Source organism: Epinephelus fuscoguttatus, linkage group LG9 (assembly GCF_011397635.1).
Source record: "Epinephelus fuscoguttatus linkage group LG9, E.fuscoguttatus.final_Chr_v1".
Taxonomy (NCBI): domain Eukaryota; kingdom Metazoa; phylum Chordata; class Actinopteri; order Perciformes; family Serranidae; genus Epinephelus; species Epinephelus fuscoguttatus.
In genome coordinates, this window is record NC_064760.1 from 6,582,969 (window position 1) to 6,602,605 (window position 19,637).

General features: G+C 42.7%; 1 protein-coding gene across 2 annotated transcripts in view; it reads right to left on the reverse strand.

Annotated features, from left to right (window-relative positions):
- The window catches only part of LOC125894873 (polycomb group RING finger protein 3), a 100,442-nt gene that overhangs the window by 18,920 nt on the left and 61,885 nt on the right, over positions 1-19,637 (reverse strand). For both annotated transcript variants that reach the window (XM_049586526.1, XM_049586525.1), the window contains exons 5-7: positions 17,527-17,582; positions 16,124-16,231; positions 4,916-5,004 (exon numbers count right to left, since the gene is read on the reverse strand). In XM_049586526.1, coding sequence (XP_049442483.1) covers positions 4,916-5,004; positions 16,124-16,231; positions 17,527-17,582 — 253 coding nt within the window. The remainder of the gene's footprint in view (positions 1-4,915; positions 5,005-16,123; positions 16,232-17,526; positions 17,583-19,637) is intronic.

The window sequence follows — 19,637 nt, forward strand, 5'->3', positions numbered from 1 at the left end:
GACAATAAAAGTATAATGATGGCTGGTAAATTCAACCTGGCTCTGGTGCTGATTGTACCGCACGTCTCACTGAACCAGTATTGTCTGTTTGTGTTTTGCTTATTGGCTTCTTTCATGCGTCACTGCCATTGGCCTGTGCTCTTGTTTTCCCCCTTGGGTGACACGGTAGGTGGTTTTGGCAGTCGATGGTTGCAGGAGTCAGAATGCATTACTGCCACTGAGCTCCTGCCCCCACATATCAAAAGACAGAAGAAGGGGAGGACAGTATTTCTTTATTTGTGGGTGTCCTTCTGTCACACGCTGTCTACCTCTCTCTCTATTGAGACAGGAAAAACTAATATTACCCAGGTTTCTGCTTCAACTTGGAAATCACGTCTGTTCTCAGACAAACACCAGGCTGCTGGTCTATAAGCACAGAGGAACACCGTAATATGTCTGCTTTGCAGTGGCGCTGGAAATGAGGGGGCTCCTAATGTGAAATAAAAGCCTCAGTGGCGATCTGGACTCCACAGCAGTAGTTTCATTACATTACAGTACATTAGTGACATCTTTATGGAGTCCTGCAGTCCTACAGCTACACACTCACAGACGTGACTGATGCAACAGTGAGGCATATCAAGAAAACATCATATGTGCCTTTTTGGTGTCACGCAGAGAGAGCGTGGAACTATTTCACAGGCTCATTACTGAGTCCTGAATGCTTGCAGAGGTCTGAGGCAATATGTCGACTGGTATTGTTCTTCTTAAGTCTGTGTGTGTAGTTGTGTGTAAAAGAAAAGCTCTGTGTGTGTGTGTGTGTGTGTGTGTGTGTGTGTGTGTGTGTGTGAGGGTTGAGTTCAGACCACTGAAGAAGAAAAGAAATCAGGCTTTGAGAATTCAAAGCTCGATTAATAATTCAGAGCAAAGCTGCGTTCTCCAATTTCTCCAAAGTCGACTCTTTAAGCTCAAAATAGCTGAAGTTTATTAAATTATACAAACTTTTCTCACCACACGGAGATCTTATCAGAATTTTATGAGCCTGAAGGTGACCCTGTCCTGAGATTTCACACCTCATCTGAACTCATATTTCACGCTGTTACGATAAAGCAGGTTTCTCTGATTCATTTCGTTCTATTGTAATCCTTTTGTTGTTGTTTTCTGGTGTGTCACTGCTTTCATTAACTTTCTCTGGCACGGCCTCACACCCCAAGGTTACACTCCGAAAGGTCGTCCAGAAGACAGCGGGGAAGTGTTCTGGATGTCGGCCATGCATGCAGGTTCGCCTGCCGGTTCCTATATCTGAGTCACTTCTACATCTTCAGTGGGATCACGATGAAGGGAGGGCGAGCGGCTTTCTGTGACTGTTGTCTTTTATCTTCATTCGTCTTGATTGCAAGCGATGCCATCATTCCTCTTGTTTTGCATTTTCCATTTTTCTCTCTTCACCACTCTCTGGTTTTCTAATACAGTTCATTACGGCTTCCTCGGCTCTCTACAATATGGGCTGGTTGCTGCATTCTACAAAATAAAAAGGGCTTTGAAGGACCTTTACAGCAGCAGAGTCATCTGACCTCCATTGTCTGTTTATCATTTTACAGCTGAGTGAGCGCTGGTATGAGCAAACACAAAATGTCATTCTATGTTGGTGTAAACAATACAGATGTATATGTATGTATCGCCCAACCCTGACTCCACTCATCACTGGAGGATTTCTTAAAGTTCAAAGTACCTGACTTGAACAACTCCTTTCTTCTGACGATCTAGTTCCAAGATTAATGAGTAAAATGTGGGACCTCCACAGTAAGGCTGGGTGATTGGACCTATAAATCAGCTGAGTAAATTGTCTGTAGTTTTTTAGGGGAAATTTATGTCATTTTGTGAATTTAATGGTCTGCCTTCAAAGAATGAATAAAAGCTGCCCGCTGAGCAGCAGCCAGCAATAACAGAGTGAGATCGCAGGGGAGGAACACCATGTAGAGTCAGCATATTTCTAAATCTTACTCAGTGAATTAAGGGTTTGTTTCAACCAAACCAGAGGTAATGATTGTTGGAAAGCCTAACCAAGACTGTTTAGGTGAGTTTTGTTTCTGTCGAGGCTGAATGAAGTTACCAAGGTAATTAAACCAGTCAGCTCTGTGAAAGAGACAAACTTGAATTCAGAAGGCGTTCAGTTTACTCTGTTTATTAAGGAAAATCAGTGTAAGAATATTTGCTGCCTCGACTCTTTGTAAGTTTATTTTGTTTATTTATTAGACTAAAAAAGGTTAATATGTGGTCCTCTGAACTGATAGCACCTCCACAGCTGAAAAATGAAGCCAATGCTGAAGTGCCAAAAACCACAGTTCCTCAAATGGCCACTTGAGGCTGGCTCCAAAAACGAGTCAATCCTCACAGACCCCCTTTTAAAATGCAGCCTGGCATAACAAAATGATTGTCGTCTCTGTAACTAATTTCACTGTCATGACAACTGTACAGGGGGTGAATTTTTTAGATTACCCACAATTCTAAATGTTATTGAGGCTCAAAGTTATGCATAATAAAGGGCGTGGCCACTTTGAGTGACATAAATACATATTTTTTAAATAGTTTTAAGCCTGTTTTCCGCTAGCAAAAATTACCATTAGCATTATCACATTTAAACACAGCTGTGAATGCACTGTGCTAACCAAGCTAGCAGCTAGCAGTAAGGTTAGCACCGCCTTCTTGTCCATATATGGTCACTCATGCTCCAATAATCCAAGACAGTCAAAATGCCAAACTTGAGGCTTCTTCATAACAGGAGTCCACAAACCAGTGGGTGACGTCACAGAAGCTATGTCCATGATAATGATATGATGATGGGATTTTACAACTCTGAGGTTATCACAGCAGCAATCCTTTTTATCCTCCGTTAGATGACTGTGAGGGTGATTACAGAAGTACTCCACTCTTGCCTGATGACATTGCATTTCAATGTGGTGGGTTTTTTTGCCAGACGGACCTGCAGTTTTTTCTCCAAAAATGGAAAAAACGTGCTGTCTGTTTTAGCACCATGTATGGGAAGTATTGTCTCCCTTTCGATTTCAGAGATCCCTACTTTTGAATGTGTGCATATCTCCAGCATACTCTCATATTCCATCACAGATCTTTCTCTTCATAATCCTCTCATTTCAGCCATTTCTTTTCTGTCTGTTCTGAATCGCGACCCCTCCCTCCAACATTCAGTCCTTTAATTCTCTCTCATCCCACCTCCTCACCCTGCACGGTGACTTTTTCTCTCTGTGACCTGTAGATCTCTCATTTTCATCAGTCATCTTGTATTCCTCAGCTCTCCCCATCCCCCCTCCTCCTCCACCTCCTCCTCCTCCTCCTCCCAGTGACATTTGACACGACTGCATTCAGCTCACACAGACGGCCGTATTAGCTATTCTGAACGCATCCTGCACCGCTGCAGAATGTCCAAAGGGCAAGAACTCTACCCTCATCAGGGCAGCCTGCCTTCCCCACATGGCAGCATAGAGATGGCTGATTTGAGACGACCGGCTTGTTTTTAAAAGCTGCCTGTTGGTTTTCTGTCCCTTTCAAACTGAAATGATGTAAAACCAGCTTTCTTCAGCCTGTGCAGCATTGCAAAGAAGACGCTTTGTGTTTCTGATAGCATCTGTCCGACACAACAATTACCCTGCTCTCTCTCCCTGCATTATTAATGTCATATTAATATATTAATATTTCGCAGGGTTTGGGAATGAGCCAGAATGCAGATGACATCAAGAAAAGCCTATCTCCTTTTGAACGTGTTCAGTGGTGTGGCGCTGTGGTGTCTGCCACTAAGTGGGTCTGTACAAATCAAACAGCCGCAACACCAAAGACAAAAGAATCCAGTAATTGTAAAGCAGCCTGGTAACTCACATGGGGGCCACTTTTATAAAGGCAATAATTGATGTGCAGGCTTTTAAAGCAATTGTACTCACAATTATCACCAGCAGTATTTTTGTCCCGTGGTGCTTTTGTTCCTGACAGACTGCTTTGTAACCCACAATTATTTTATCCGATTTGCTTCTTCTAATCTCTGCTAAAACACAAACCAGTGTGTGCTGCCTGCCAAATTTCTTTGCATATTAAAAAATTGGATTATTAGTAAAGGGCTGGTTGACCTAAATTACATTTTAAAAACATATTGTTAACTCTGGCTGAACTGTCCATGCAAGATAATTTGGTTTTGTGTATCCACATTCTTAGATACCCGACTCTTATAACTTTACAGAAACAAAAGTCAACAGTTTTATTATTATTATTTTGGTAAATGTTAAGCCATGGTCAACTTTTTAAAAGTATTTTTTTTTTTCTAATTTAGGCAAACTGAGTCTTTAAAGATCCAGTGTGTAAGATTTAGGAGGATTCAATGGCATCTAGCAGCGGGATTGTAGTTCTCAAGATCCAGTCGTTCAGGAGGTTTTTACCAGGAGACAAATTATCCACATGGGTCTCTTCCTCTCCAAAACAAACCGACCAGGTGATTTAAACCAATAAAAACAAAGAATTGAGCAGCTTCATGTTAAAAAAAAAATCAGTGCTTTTCCGACGCTGCTTGTCATGGAGGGGCTGCTAACTATGGTGGCTGGCACAAAGTGTAAATGGCCTTATCTGGGGCCAGTGTTTGGTTTGTCCGTTCTGGGCTTCTGTAGAAACATGACAGAGCAACATGCTAATCTCTATAGATGAGGACCCGCTCCCTATGTAGATACAAACAGCTGATTTTAAGGTAACAAAAACACAACAATTCTTATTTTCATGTGATTAAACACCTAAGAAAACTAATTATATCATATTCCATTTCTAACAACACATCTCCCTAATTCTAACACACTGGACCTTCACTAAGTGAAAGAGAGGCTGTCATTTAAAGAGAGAAAATGAGAAGCATAAACTGTTGTCCATTAGTTAGTGAGGTTCTTACCTGCTCGTCGCTACGGTGATAGTCATTGTCCTCTTCTGGTTTCTCCTCTCCTGCCTCCTTATTGGCTGTCTCCTCTGATTTTGCGTCGCCTGTGAAGAAAGGGAAGAGGAGAGAGGGAGGAAATCAGCTGAGCTGCCATGTTGTAAATTCTGAAAACAAATATTTGCTCTCCAGAGTAGAGCACAAAACACATCAAAACATGCACATATACACAGAACTGATGACAAACTTTTAGGGTGTGATGACCTCGCCTATTCTGGCTGCTTGTTTTGTGATTGTGTTCAGTGCTGCAGGAGCTGGGAGGTGTGGTTGAGTCGTTAGTTACTGGGAACACCAGGGACCAGTGTTCCCAGGACTATAAAAGTGCACCTCACTTTGTCCCTGATGAGAGAAGGGAGGGAAACACTGCTCCATGTGCTTCATGCTCCCCATCCTTATCTTTATTTTTTCTTTTACCATCCTTTCCTGTTGGCACTACTGACTTCCTGACCGCCACACCTCATTCTATTTTGACAGTTTTAGCTGTTAGGGTTAGTTTTTAAATAAATTACTGGTTCATTTGCTTGTCACACCCCCATCACCTCCTGATATTTGTCATTAGTTTTGAGTCGGCCATTACAAGAGCTGTACTGAACAGTTCAAAGCTTCACTCACAACGTTGATATTCAAATTCTAAATTAACATTTGATTTGATTTACTACAAGGTGGTGACTCTGCAGTGGGCTATTTATAATTTATTTGACTATTTCATACTTTAACTTTGCAGCATTGATGATGAAAGCAAATCAATCTGTCCACACATTATTAACTCCTATTTTCCTCCAAGACTTTTCCTTTTAACGATTGGGAATCCATAGTCTCGTTGGAGAGACAGGCAGCCATGGCTTCTGAAGTTCAGCAAAATTCACAGGAGAAGGCACCAGGTCGTACACATATGACACACATTTTAGTTCATTAAACGTTAAAACATTTGGTAACACTTTACTTGAAGGTATCTACATAAGAGTGACATGACACTGTCATAACTATGACATGACACTGTCATGAACCTGTCATAAACATTATGTACACGTCATAAATGTTTATGACTGCTATCTTTAAGTGTCATTCGGTTTTTGTCATGACAAGTTGACATTAACAAGAAATGCACCTCCTTTTAGTGTTTATGACAAGTTGACATAATGATTGATACAAAGACAACTTCTGGTAATGTCACTTTGATTAATGTCAAGTTGTCATAATCAAGACAACCCAAACAAACCACAGGGAGGCATCGGAGAGGAGCTAAAGAGCTGCAGGTTGCCTACCCCTGGTCTCGGAGAATGGCAAAGGGTCAAAATATTTTCTACCTCTCCCATTACAGTTATTAGTATTCTCTGACAGCCTCACCTAATTTTACTATCCTACTCTAATCCACTAAATAATGTCCAGTTTGCCTGATTCCACGTGAATGCAACATAGCGCACTCAATCGGAAGACTCAGTTTATTTAAATTTTTAGGGTGATGACATCATAAAATAAAAAAAAGCATAAAAAGCTTTAGTCAGAAACTTAAATAGAAGCTTCGTGTGAAAAGAAATGGCTGAATTCAGCAGAGCCTCACAACCATGTCTTTAGTGTGTCCTTCGAAGACACTTAATTGTCTCGAGCTGCATGTTTCTGTTCATGCTGCCGTCAATCCCGTGACCGAGCAGCGAGTTTCTCTCATCGTGCTCATTAACTTAAGTCAAAGAGGCTTGATCTTAATTGACGTCCACTGTGACCCTGCTGAAAACAAGACTTGTCGGGAAGCGGACATGTTTGTCTCTCTACAGTGTTTAAACAGCCTCTGCCCACTGGAGCGTAAAAAACGCCTCCAGCAGAGCTCCATTTATAAGGCAATTACATGTCCGAGGGTGTCAAAGCGTCCTTTATACGACTTATCCGCCGTCTGGGCGCGTCTGTAATACTGGGCAACTTCTAACCAGAAGAAGGAAAAAAAAAAACAGTCATTCCTCATACTGATTAACCTACATGAGGGCTGGCATCATGAGTTTGTCCACTTTTTGCCTCATGTGCCTTTTTTGAAGGAAATGGAGGCACATACTGGAGGATATTGGAGAGCACAGCAATCTCTGGTGAACATATGGTAAAATGGGAAGAAAGGAAGTTCTCACATCCTGCGCTGCTGAGGGTAATGTGTTCAGAGCACTGAGAGAGAGGTATGGTAGCGTTTAATAATACATCACACGGAGCTTTTGGGTTGGAGCTGCAAGAAAACTGAAGGATATAGTACACCTCATACAGTTTATGTGAAAAGCTTCAGGGGAAATGTTTGTTTGCCTGAAAGGGATATGATTTTAAAAACTAAAGAGACTGTTTACATTTGATAAACGCGTCCTGCGATCTGAAAATACTCTTAATTATTCCCCCCAGAGAGTAATACTGTATGTAGGGATGGATTGAAACGGTACAAAGAAACAAGGATGGTCTGGAGCTTCAGATGGGGAAAGTGTTGATGTAGCAGCTGAGATAGGATACTGAACTCGGTACTTTAAAGTGGACCAACCAAATAACGTTACTACTACCATGTACCACTTCATATTAAATCTATTTTGGCACCTAAGGGCACATCTGGGTGAAAATGCCGGGTTTAAAAAAGAGACGGAAGTGCCTGAAGATTGGAAGCCCCAAAGCCTGGAAGCCAGCCATAGAGCACCAAGGCTGTCATGGGGCTCTGCAGAGCCGCTAGGTTCGACATCAGACAGGAGGCGGAAGCGCCTCAAAGTCGGGAAGCCTGCCACAGAGCCCAGATGCTCCAGGATAGTTCCCTCGTCTGGTCTATTTTCTTTTCTATATCATTTTAGTAAAAACCTATGCATAGATACACACTCATAAGCAGACAGATAGAAGAGTAGAATTGCTTTTTAGTCTACTTTGTCAACTCTGCATCTCCAAGTACCAAAGAAAAGGTACCATTGGGTACCGGCACAGAATTCCAGGTACTGGGATCTGTTCAAATGGGAATGGTACCCAATCCTAGTAGCACAGCTGCTACTTCAAACTAGCGACAACCCTACACTACAGGGCTTAGAAATGATGCCAACAAAGACATGCCAAAAACTGCAGATCTTTGAAGATCGCTTGAGGCCGGCTCCAGAAGCAAATCCATCCCCACAGACTCCCATTTTAAAATGTCCAACTTTACAGCAGAAATAAACATATTTATAGCCTGGTACAAAAAATGGTTTTGGGCTCTATTGCTGATTTCAACATTGATGACAACTGTATGGGGGTTGAATTTATTTTTTTATAACTCAACCGTTTGCATTTTATTAAGGCTTAAAGTTGCACATAATTAAGGGCGGGTTGCACTGAGTGCCAGGCTGTCTGCCGACTGTGTCCTCGGCTTCTGTGTCAGACCCATCCTTTGTTCCTACACAGCTCCAGCCTCTCACCCAAATTTGGTCAGTTTGAGCTCCAAAAAACCAAGATGGCAACTACCATTATGCCGAACTTAAGACTTGAAAATGGGAGTCCACAAACCAAGTGTATGACAAAGACACATAATTACTTGAAGCTATGAGGTGAGGCTGCAACTAACACTTTCTTTCATAATCAATTAGTCTCAAAACTACTTTTCCAACTGACACAACCCCACTGTGGCACCTTCAAACTGCTTGTTTTGTCTGAATATCTTTGGGTTTTGCAGTGTTGCTCAGTTATATTAAACAGAGAAAGCATCAAATATGAATGTTTACGTCCATGTCTGCAAAATGTAATACAGTATGCTCAATGGGGCTGGGCGATGTGGATGTACCTCTATATTGATATTATGACAATAATGTAGGGTTGAATAGAAGTGCTTTCCCAGAATATTCACAGTAAGATTTTTGATAAATAATCATCAGTAATGTGGATATAATGACTCAGTGGGTAAAGGCAAATAATAAAACAGCGAGAACAGTCAGAGGAGCTCAGAAAATGACATTACCTTACTGTAATATAGCCTTTAAAACCAGGAAAAGCAGCACTTACGATGAGATCCAAACTCTAAGACAATATCTAGTTTCATGTCACGAATATCAACATATTGCCCAGCACTAATCCTCACTGTGTCCGAGTCCATTTTTTAAATATATCCGACCCTTACTGGACTTATAGTTTAAGCTCTAGTTGTGACCAAAACACTAAAATTGAAAGTTCAACTGAAACTGAAACAACTAAGTCTCAGTATTTGAGTGGTTTTGTATCCTGCTGTCTCACTTTGCACATAAACGCAGCACAACACAGACACGTAACCAACTTTTAAAACCTCTGAAGCAGCTCCTACAAAGTTGTCCAGGACAGGTGTGGTTATGGATTTTCTTGTTGGCTGTAATATTGTCGTAGTATTGAATTTTTTAGATGTGAAACTTAGTTATCAAAATCAAAATTGCGGTGCTGTGACAAAATTGCTGCACAGATAGGTATTGCTTTTCTGTAACCTTTACCAACAAAGAAATCCAGTCTATTCTTCCTGGATTCAGTGGATGTAATAACAGGGTGTGTGTGAGTGTGTGTGTGAGTGTGTGTGGACAGTTTACTGCAGCTCAGGCTGTAGATGGGATTGCGTTCACCCCTCTGTGACCGTTTTCCGTTCAGCCTAACTGTCACCAATTCCGCCGAGTATTACCGGGAGAGGCCTGAGCTTGCTCTGATGTCTCTGCGGTGGTCGTCTCCAGAGTCGGCCTCGCTGATTACTTATCAAGAGGGGCTCCCTCTCATTGTTGTGTCTCACCTTCAAGCAACCCCGGAGACTCTCAGTGACTCTTAACTGACATGAACACCCTGTTTGTGTGTCAGGTAATGGGATGATTGCTTGTCTTGGGATTTTAAAAACCGAGCAGTCTGTCTCCTTACAGAGAGAAACTCGTTTGCGATTCCTGATGTACAATCAAATCACAAAGGCATGTACAAATATCAAGTGAAGCTACACCGGGGATGAGATGCAGTAAACTATCCATGTGTGGGAGTTTATATTGTCATGACAGAGAAAAGGGCACTCAGCAGACTCGTCGCAGCGCCGCGTCCCTCCATTTTCTTGCGTTAAGTGCTCAGGAAGCACGACAATTTTGAGAAATGAGTCTGCTGTGTGCCGGTGGAAACCATGTTTTTATTTTGCAGGTGTCAAGAAGTGATAAGAAGAAAACTCATATATGCACTTAAAGCAAAGTAAAAAGAGCTTCGACTCGTGTGACATTTCAAACATTGTGATGTTATCTGATAATGTCCTGGCGCCATTAATGGTTGACTGATGGGTGTGTGCGTGTGTGGCGCGTTTTCCTATCTTTGTTTTAACCCCTTTAAAGCCCAGTTCAGACCAAAGATTTGCAGTGAGGTGAAGCAGTTTCAGAACGTCGCAGAGAAGAGTTGCAGTGGTGTGAACTGGCCAGTTTTGGTTCAACTCATCTCACTCAAATTCTTGCAGCTGTTGTCGCCACGGTGTGTAATGTATTGACCGATGAATCTGCACTGGTTATCTTACTACATAATGTCAAGGTCAATCCATGTGAAATTTGGCACAGTGGTAGAGGGTCATGGGAGGATGCGAATGAAGCAATATTACATGAATTGGCCGAAGGGGGGCGCTATAGCAACCGATTGAAATTGCAAACTTTGAATGGTCATATCTCATGTCCTGTATGTCGTAGAGACATGAAACTTTGCCCAGAGATGCCTCTCCTCATGAGGAACACATTTGCCTCAAGAACCCATAACTACCGCTTATATAGATTTTCCGCCATTTTGAATTTTTTGAAAAACACTTCAAATGGATCTCTTCCTAGGAAGTTTGAGCGATCTGCATGAAACTGGGTGAACATAATCTAGGGACCAATATCTAAAGTTCCCTCTTGGCAAAAGTTGGAAAACTTAGTAAAACTGAGCTTCTATAAGGCAATGAATATTGCGGAGGGCGTGGCTCATCACATAAAGGTGTATAACATCTCAAGGGTTTCACCCATCACCACGCAACTTTGTAGGCATATGACCACACATAATCTGAGGGGACCCCTCCATTATTGACCCCATCAAACAAAATGGGGGCGCTAGAGAGCTCATTTCTTATCTAGGCCTAACCGCCATATGGATTTTTACTAAACTTGGTAGATATGTAGAACAGGACGCCTCAAGGTGACTGGAGAAATTTAACTCTAATTGGCAACTGGGTGGCGCTATAACAACAGAAAAATGCTTAAAATGGCTAAAATGTGACCGATCGTTGTGGCTCCCCCTGTGGACCAATGTTTTTCTTTTCTAATTTTTGACTAAGTCATGGTATGGTATGCTGTACTCAATGGGTATGGACTAGTTTCAATTATTGTTGCAAATTTGTTGACTACAGTCCAGCGTAAGCTCAGGTCATTGCATGTTTTTCAAAATTCCATACTTTTCCAAACTTCTTGGTGCATTTTTTTCAGACCATATTTGGCATCTGAGTACAAACAACTAGAATCAATGATTTTTAAAATTGATAATTCTGTGCAGTTCTGCTCTAGTTCATGCCTTGCTTTCAACAAAATCCAGCTTTCTCACTCTCTCACACTCTGGTAAACACTGTGGCTGTGCTTGCTGCTCCAAATGCCATGAAAAACACTCTGCCTGTACGACGAATTCACTTTTAGAAATTCTGAATTTCATATTTTAAAAAACAAAATAGAGACAAAAAAGCCTGGAACACAAATATTCTTCAATCCTCTCTTTTTTTCCCCATTCTTATCCAGACTTGGAAATGACTAAAATCAAATTCCATACTTTTCCATACTGTGTAGGAACCCTGAACACAGCTGGGACAACTGGAGTGGAGTGTTCAGTGCAGAAAGAACGTCCAAGGCATTACAGAGAGCATATTTGAGCCACAAGCAGGATTGTTAGTTTGATGTTCTTGAAAAGCACATATTGGCATTTGTCTCCACCGAAGACTAACTACAGTAAATTTACTGGACTTTGTGTTAACAGCATTAACATTTCTGCTCCTGAATTCAGCTCTGAGGAATTAGGAAGTGTTGCTGTGTCCTGCGTGGTGAGCAATGTGCCACCAGCAGATTTACTGAACTCCGCCGGTAAGGGAGGACCCAGGAGAAAGTTTCTGTTTCTGAGGGATTCTGGATAAATGAGGCTTTAATTAAGTGTAATGCAGTTCAGCTCGGCCAGCAGGGGCAACACTAACAGAGTGCCCACTGTCGCCTGTAGGTAGTTTGGTGTCTGTGATCTCTGCTTTGCCATGCGTTAACTTTAGTTTGCCGTTTTTAAATAGGAGTTAATGAGGAGCATCTATTTCCTCAGACTGAAGAGTAAAAGTGGAATAAACACGCCACATTCTGGCTGTGTGTTTTACCGCAAAGACCCATGTGCTGAGGCTGGATATACAAACTCTCACGATAACCTTTATGAAGTAATTAAAAATATGTTGTTGGCCTTTGGCTTTAAGGGACGGCCTCTGGGGATCACAAGCTGGGCATTTAAACTGTGAGGCTACATTTATAATCAGATCTATGCAGGAGAATACGCAGTATGGTGTCAGCTGGGACTATCAAACATTTATGAGGAGAATATAGTAATTTTAATTAAAACCTTTGGACCTTTTTGCTCTAAACCATAGTCAAATTTTGTCCCAGCAAATGTCAAAACCTCATTAAGTCTGAACTGTGTCCTACAGCCTGCCCCTATGTGCGTTTCTATATCGTTTTCAGAATACTGTCATGTTTCAAAGTAAGATACTTATAACTGACAGACACAGTGAGCTTCTATGGCACTTGTGTGGAATACAAGCACTAGTAGCTGCCATTAACATATATAAAATTAAGCCCTGTTTCCACCGAGCAGTACTGTTCAGTTCAGTTGAGTTCGGTACGCTTTTTTTTTTTTTACGTTTCCACTGTAAAAGGTTCTGTACCTTCCCCATGTTTGGTCCCCCCTCTGTTGGGGTACCTAGCACACAGATCTGGTACTAAAAGGTGGAGCTGTGAACACTGCAGTCTGATTGGTCAGTAGAGGACGGTCACTCTGCTCAGGGCTGAGTTGTGTCTGGTTTTGAGGCTCATGTAACCACTGTTCATACTGTGGAGAGTTTTATTAGTAAACTGTAACTATAAAATGAAAGGATGCTTTGCTGCCTCTCACAGCAGCTGGAGTCTGAGAAAAAATAACTTCATTCACTGGGCCGACTGCCGGTGACTTTTAAGGTGGAACGTTAACCTGTAATGTTACTCAATGCATGAGTTGACGACATGAATCCATCAGCACACCTTAAATTTCACTGTGACAACTTTGACACTCGAGCCTGTTTTATTTTGTTCAGAAAATGTGGGCGTGCAGCCTCGTTCTGTGGACGATAAATAAGGCGCAGACTTCCATCTGTGTCACCGCTGATGAGGAAATACAGTGCGTACTGGACGGAGCAGTGAGTGACAACAACCCCGCCCACATTTAAGAGGACTGGTTGTGGTGGAAACGCTAGGGTCTAGGTACCATATCTGAAGGGTTACTGTTGGTTCCAAAGGTACTATACCGAAAGTGTTTAGTGGAGACCAGGCTTTACATTTGACGTCACAAACACGTCTGGGTTGGTAAACGTGCTTATTCAGTCTCTCTTTCAAAGTCAATGTTTGAGCGCTGCTTGGACGGAGACAGGAGCAATTTGTGGCTGAGATGACAAAGAGCAGGAGTGACAGACAATCGTGCTGCAAGAGGGGAAAATATTCGTGTCAACCCAGGTGTCATGTTTCCATCACTGCCGATCGGAGCAGAAGCCGATAAATAATCATGACTACAGCAGAGACACGTGTCCTGGGAGTGAATGCTGATTATGACCTTTCCCACTGAAGACCAAAGCCTCATGTAAATTGGTGTTTGTGGGATTTTGTCCACTGGGGAAGAAGCTTTAGTGCGTTTTCAGGCCTGTGTCAAATTATTCAGTCCAGAAAGTGTCTTCAGTTCTTTGCAAGAACTCTCATGTTTTATGTAACAACTCACTGCTTTCCCAAACAATTCATACTGCTGCTACTTTGGTCCATCTAACATCACAAAACCAAAGAAATCCAGTGATGTCAGAGTGTGTGGAGCATTACAATGCAGCCGCATCTTCAAACGAGGAGTCTCATTTAGAAGAGGGTCCCTCACACTGCAGGCTTTCATCAGATGAACACTTCATAATGCGCTCACTGTGCATGTATTAACACCACGATAATATATTCGTATTGAAGTGTGTTTTCATTATGTAAAGCCCACACTAAAATATACTGTAATCAAACTGTAGGTGAAGATAGATGATGGAAATGTGACATATTCAGTCAGACACGTTGAGGAGCTGAGAGGTGGAAACCAACCCTCGGACCAGCTCTGAGGTGGAGCGGATGATTGACTTATTTTCTCAACTGCACTCGAGTTTGACGGCAGCTTTCACAATTCACAAAACACCAAACAGAGTTACCGATACACAGTAAATGTGTCAAAATAGAGACTGATAGAGACAAACAAAACCCAACTCTTATTGACCCGAGAGAGAGAAAACATCCTGGTCAATGAGCCTCTGAATGAAACGCAACCACATTTGATTTTCCACAGTTTTTCTTGTTTGTCAGAAGTCAAAAAATATTTGTATCACTACCCGAGGCCAGAGACGACATATCTGTTTGTGTTTTGGGATAATGAACGGAAATGATGGTGAAATACAATCCCGGGGTTCTATTTCTGTCGGCGTCTGTGTAAATGATCCTTAAAATGTGTTTGTGTATGAACATGTATGTGTGTTTGTGTGTGCTGCAGCTAAACCTGACTTCAAGCGCCGAAGCACGGGAAGCCGGAGAGCAGCTCCACTTCCATTTGAGCCTTAATTACCAAAATCAGAGAGAGGGGGATTAAGCGAGCGATTAGGCCTGCCGGCGTGACAGCCCTCTGGGCACACATTTACACCAGCCCCTCAGAAGAGAGCTGCTATGGAAAAGCCGTCGTGCACAACGAGCAGGCCGGGGACTCATTCTGATTGGCTAAATTGCCTTCATTTCTACTGCTTAATGGCTTCTGCTGATACTTGTGGTCTTGCCTCTAATGTTAGTCATTATGAGTGGGATGCTTCATTCCTTATATAGTGCAGTGACAAGAACAGGACGATCTCGCTGCTGAGGTGACAACCCTTCACTGGAACAATCAGGAGGTTTGTGGCTGCATATTTACAGTGTTTGATCCAAAATGTAAAAACAGGATGCTTGTGCACAGGTGCGGTTTAGCCCGCTGTAATCATGCCCAGCTGTGCCGAGCCATAAACACATGCGTTTCTCAGCCTGTGTTTTCCAGTCTATTTTTTTTTACCTTGCTGTGCCGTCATATGGAAAACCATAAAACAAAACGGTTGCTCATACCTTACGCCACTGATGGGAAACACAATTTGAAAGGGGAATAGACTTCGACACAACAACTAGGCAGAGCGCGGGGGATACTGTCTCCTTGTAAATTGATCTCAGATGGCGTCACTAACTCGGATGGATAAAAAATGAAATATAATAATATTAAAATGGGTTGCGAAATATGCTTTGGCAGCTGTTAATAGACCTGGACAGCCTGCTTAAGGAAAGTCTGAGTGGGAAACACTGCTACTCCTTGTGAAAAATGGCACTGTTGTTTGTGTTTCCTCCGTTACTCAAGCTGATTTCAGGAAAGGGGGATTCCTTTAAGACTTTTCAAATGATCAACACAATAAATAAATCCAAACCTACTCTGATATTCACCCCTTTACCATTTGCAAACAGCTTTAAACCAGGCTTTGATGACATTAAACGTGATAAACTATATTTATCTCGGGCACTGTCTGTTTTCTGGTAAATCTTGGGTGCATTCCCTTTGTGTGATCATCAGAGTGCTTCTGCTTGTTTTGTTTGACCGTCTCAGCCAAGTTGACTCCCACTGCTATTTGGAGGACCTTCAACACTAAACTCATATCACATAATAAAGGTAAACAACACCTTTCGGCATGCTGTGTCCCCCGTGTGTGTTCAGCACTACCTTAAGGTCACACTGAACAGGGGGAAACAAATAAATCAAGCCACTACAGCCACCAAGGGCAGTTATTGGATTCACTGGGGGCTGCCCTCACTAAAACAATTTGCATGTTTAACCAGACGGAACCGAAATCTTTGTGAGTCTGAGTGTCGATAAAACGAGCCGGAGGAGGATGAGTGTGGAGGACTGTACCATTGCGTTGATCTAGATGAGTCTTCATGTTGCACAGCTCTCCTTTAATGTCTCCAGGCACCTCCATCCCCAACTTCTGATAGAACTCCCGCTGCTTCTTTATCTCCGCTGAAAAGGAAAAGAAGCAGGATGAGACAAAGGTCAGAGAGGACGGTGTCTTTTTCTCAAGGTCACCTCTGCCACTGGGTCATTAAAATTTAATGGGGTGTGTGTGCACTACAACCTGCGTCATGAGGCTTTCTAAGCCCACCAACAACAGCAAGAATATTTTATTAAAATGTACTGGAATTTTAAGGCTACTGGTTGATCTCTCGTGCGTTGTTACACAGAGATCGCGTGATAGGGCAGCAACAAAGACCTTTATTATGTTGCCTTTGCTTTTTTTATACAGAACTAAACAACGACAGCGTGCCATCATTCCAGAATCACAAGAGGTGTGAGTGGCGTGACAGGAAACACAACAATTTCGGCCTCTATTGTGGCATATAATATACACGTCAGGCAGCCCTTTCTTAGCAATAAAAAATGACATAACATAGCAACTGTTCCTGTTATATGGCGGCTGATCTCATCCTCTGTTTGAAGGATAAGGAGCTCCCAGATCTCATTGTCTATCCACTTTACGGACATTTTTGGTTTGTTTAAGTTAGCTGCTAACTGCTATCAACTGCTATTTAAATCTCCCTGCAGTGGGTCAAACACACAACATGTCTTCAAAACATCACATTTGTCCCCTCCTGCCAGCTGTCCCATTTGCACAGATCATGATTTGGCGCTGTTATTATCTCCGCTGCCGGCTTAAAGGCAAGACAATTCCAGCCAACCATTCTGTGATCACAGCTTTTATATAAAACGTTGAGGCAGAATTACAGCGCAACATTCCTGCCATGAACAGGCTGTTTAAAAGGGGCTGTTGAAAGCCTGTTTACACCTGGTATCAACATGCATCTTGGGTGATCCAGTCACAACTGGACAATACAAGTCTGAACGACCACAAAGACACACTGCGACCCAATCACTGAAACGGCTTGCTAGGTTGGTCTGGGGCGCATTTGTCCACATATCTTTCGTGGGGTAAGCCCTGAGTCCTTGACAAAGACTACGTCATAAGTGCAGGATGTGGGGGGTGTTTTTGTGACAGTGCGCTAACGCCCTAGAACTTGCTCATTTTACAGCGAGGTTGGTCGAAGCATTGGGTGACCATTTTTTGTTTTACTCTCTGGAAGACGATGTGTTGAATACTGCTGACAGCGATATCTCCAGCTGTACTGATGCAACCGGCGTGTTCACTAAACCCTAAGACCTTTTAGCTAGATCTGGACCCAAGTGGTCATCTAGAGATGCATGATCACCAGGAAGCATGGTGTAAACAGACTCAAAGAGAGACGAGACATGACACTTACCCTCTTGAAGTCCCGGTACCAACTTGTAGACAATGTCTTGCATTGTTCTGTCATGGCTGAAAAGAAAAGACATTGATTAGTTGCCTCATTAGTTTATGGTAATCAACATTGTAGGCCAACAGCATTTGAGTTTTACACCCTAAGATGTAAACAACACATCTGAATTACGGGAACTATATCTCTGTGAATTTAAATTGTTTCTCTACAGCAGTGGTTCCCTTCTGGAGGCCCCAAGTAATCTGAGGGGCCCTTCAAAATACTGACAGCACAGGAAAGCAGAGAAAGTTTAGACACATCGCAAAGGTCTGGAAACAACAGAACTCTACACCACTGCCTGTCAGAACCCTGAAAATCTCAAAGTGACATTAACTGAGAAATGACAAAGGATTTAAACTGAAAAATTCAAATGCTCTCAGAGGTCAGTGTGCAGCATATGCTGCCGGTCAGCGTGTTAAATAGCCTCTCCCTGCTCCACAGTGCAGGTAACACATGTGCACAGTTTGGGCTCAGGTCTGCCATCACCACGCTGCTGCCTGTTGACAACCAGCCGAGGCACAACATGTTGGGTTTGCTGCAGCGTTACGAAGGAAAAACTCTAGAAAGAAGTGGCACGTTTGTCTCCCCTGCTGTCCGCTGGGAGAGTTATTGTATCTGGGGCCAGAATAAGCTGCTCAGTGCTGAGGCTCACTCCAAAAGCAGCAAAACACTGACCCCTGCTGGACAGAGCTGGTAGGACGTTCTCACAGCCAAGTTTTTGTGGGTTTTACCACTGTTTATTGAGGTCTGCTGTGAACGAATGTGACACAGATCATGTGTTAAATGTAAGAGAAGTGTCTGTGTTGACCTTAGCATGTATTTAAAATCTGTGGAACATCAACCTTCCAAAAGACCTTGGTGCTTTGATGATGGTGGTGGAGAGCAGTGTCTGACAGGTTACATCTAAATCTCCCATAGTTTAGGTTAGCCGTCTGATGGCTGTGAAACCCACAGCATATCATTCCATAATTTACATTCATCAAACCATTTAGCCCTCATTGCTGTACAAAAGCATCTGCTGTGTGTCTCCACATTTTCATTAAGGTTTTTCTTTTTTATTTGTCACCTGTCTGTAAGTATATCGGAATCACACTGGCATAGGTGTAGATTTCGGGGGGAACACAGGGACATGTTCCCCTCGGTAGTTTGAACATGTGCATTTGTTCCCCCCTAGTAAAAATTAAGTAGCACAGGACTTTTAACATTTATAACAAAATTTAGCTAAGCACCCCAGACGTCCCTCTCCCCAGTAACGCTTTCTAGCTCCTCCTGGGAGACCCCAAGGCGTTCCCAGGACAGATGAGATATGTGATCCCTCAAGCGTGTTCTGTGTCTGCCCCGGGCCTCCTACCAGTGGGAGGTACCTGGAACACCTGTAACAGGAGACGCCCAGGTGGATCCTGATCAGACGCCCGAACCACCTCAACTGACCCCTTTCAACACGAAGGAGCAGCAGCTCTACTCCGAGCTCCCTCAGGATGCTCCTCACCCTATCTCTAAGGCTGAGTTCAACCACCCTACAGAGGAAACTCATTTCGGCGGCTTGTATCTGCGATCTCATTCTTTCCGTCACTACCCAAAACTCATGACCATAGGTGATGGCTGGAACGTAGATGGAGCAGTAAATCGAAAGCTTTGCCTTCTGGCTCAGCTCCCTCTTCACCACGACAGTCCGGTGCAGCGCCTGCATCACTGCAGTTGCCACACCAAACCGCCAATCCATTTCAGTCACCCTCACCTCGAACACTGTACGGGAAAATAACTTCAGATTTTACACAGTCATAGTCAGGATGGATCATCCTGTACAGGATTACATCAAAATGAAGATGGGGAAGAAAATAATTTATTCATTTCATTTCTGAGGGTGCACATGAGGACATTTTCAATGTTTTACAAAATTATGAGCTGACGTTGCCTAACATAAAAACTACTTTAAACTGTGCGTGGTCATAGGAACATTTTAAGCGGAAATCCATCGTGCTTCTCAGCAAACATAATATGGAAATGCTTTTTATCAAATTGGGATCTCTTGAGTAACGTCACATATTCAACAAGACTTATTAAATATATGATGT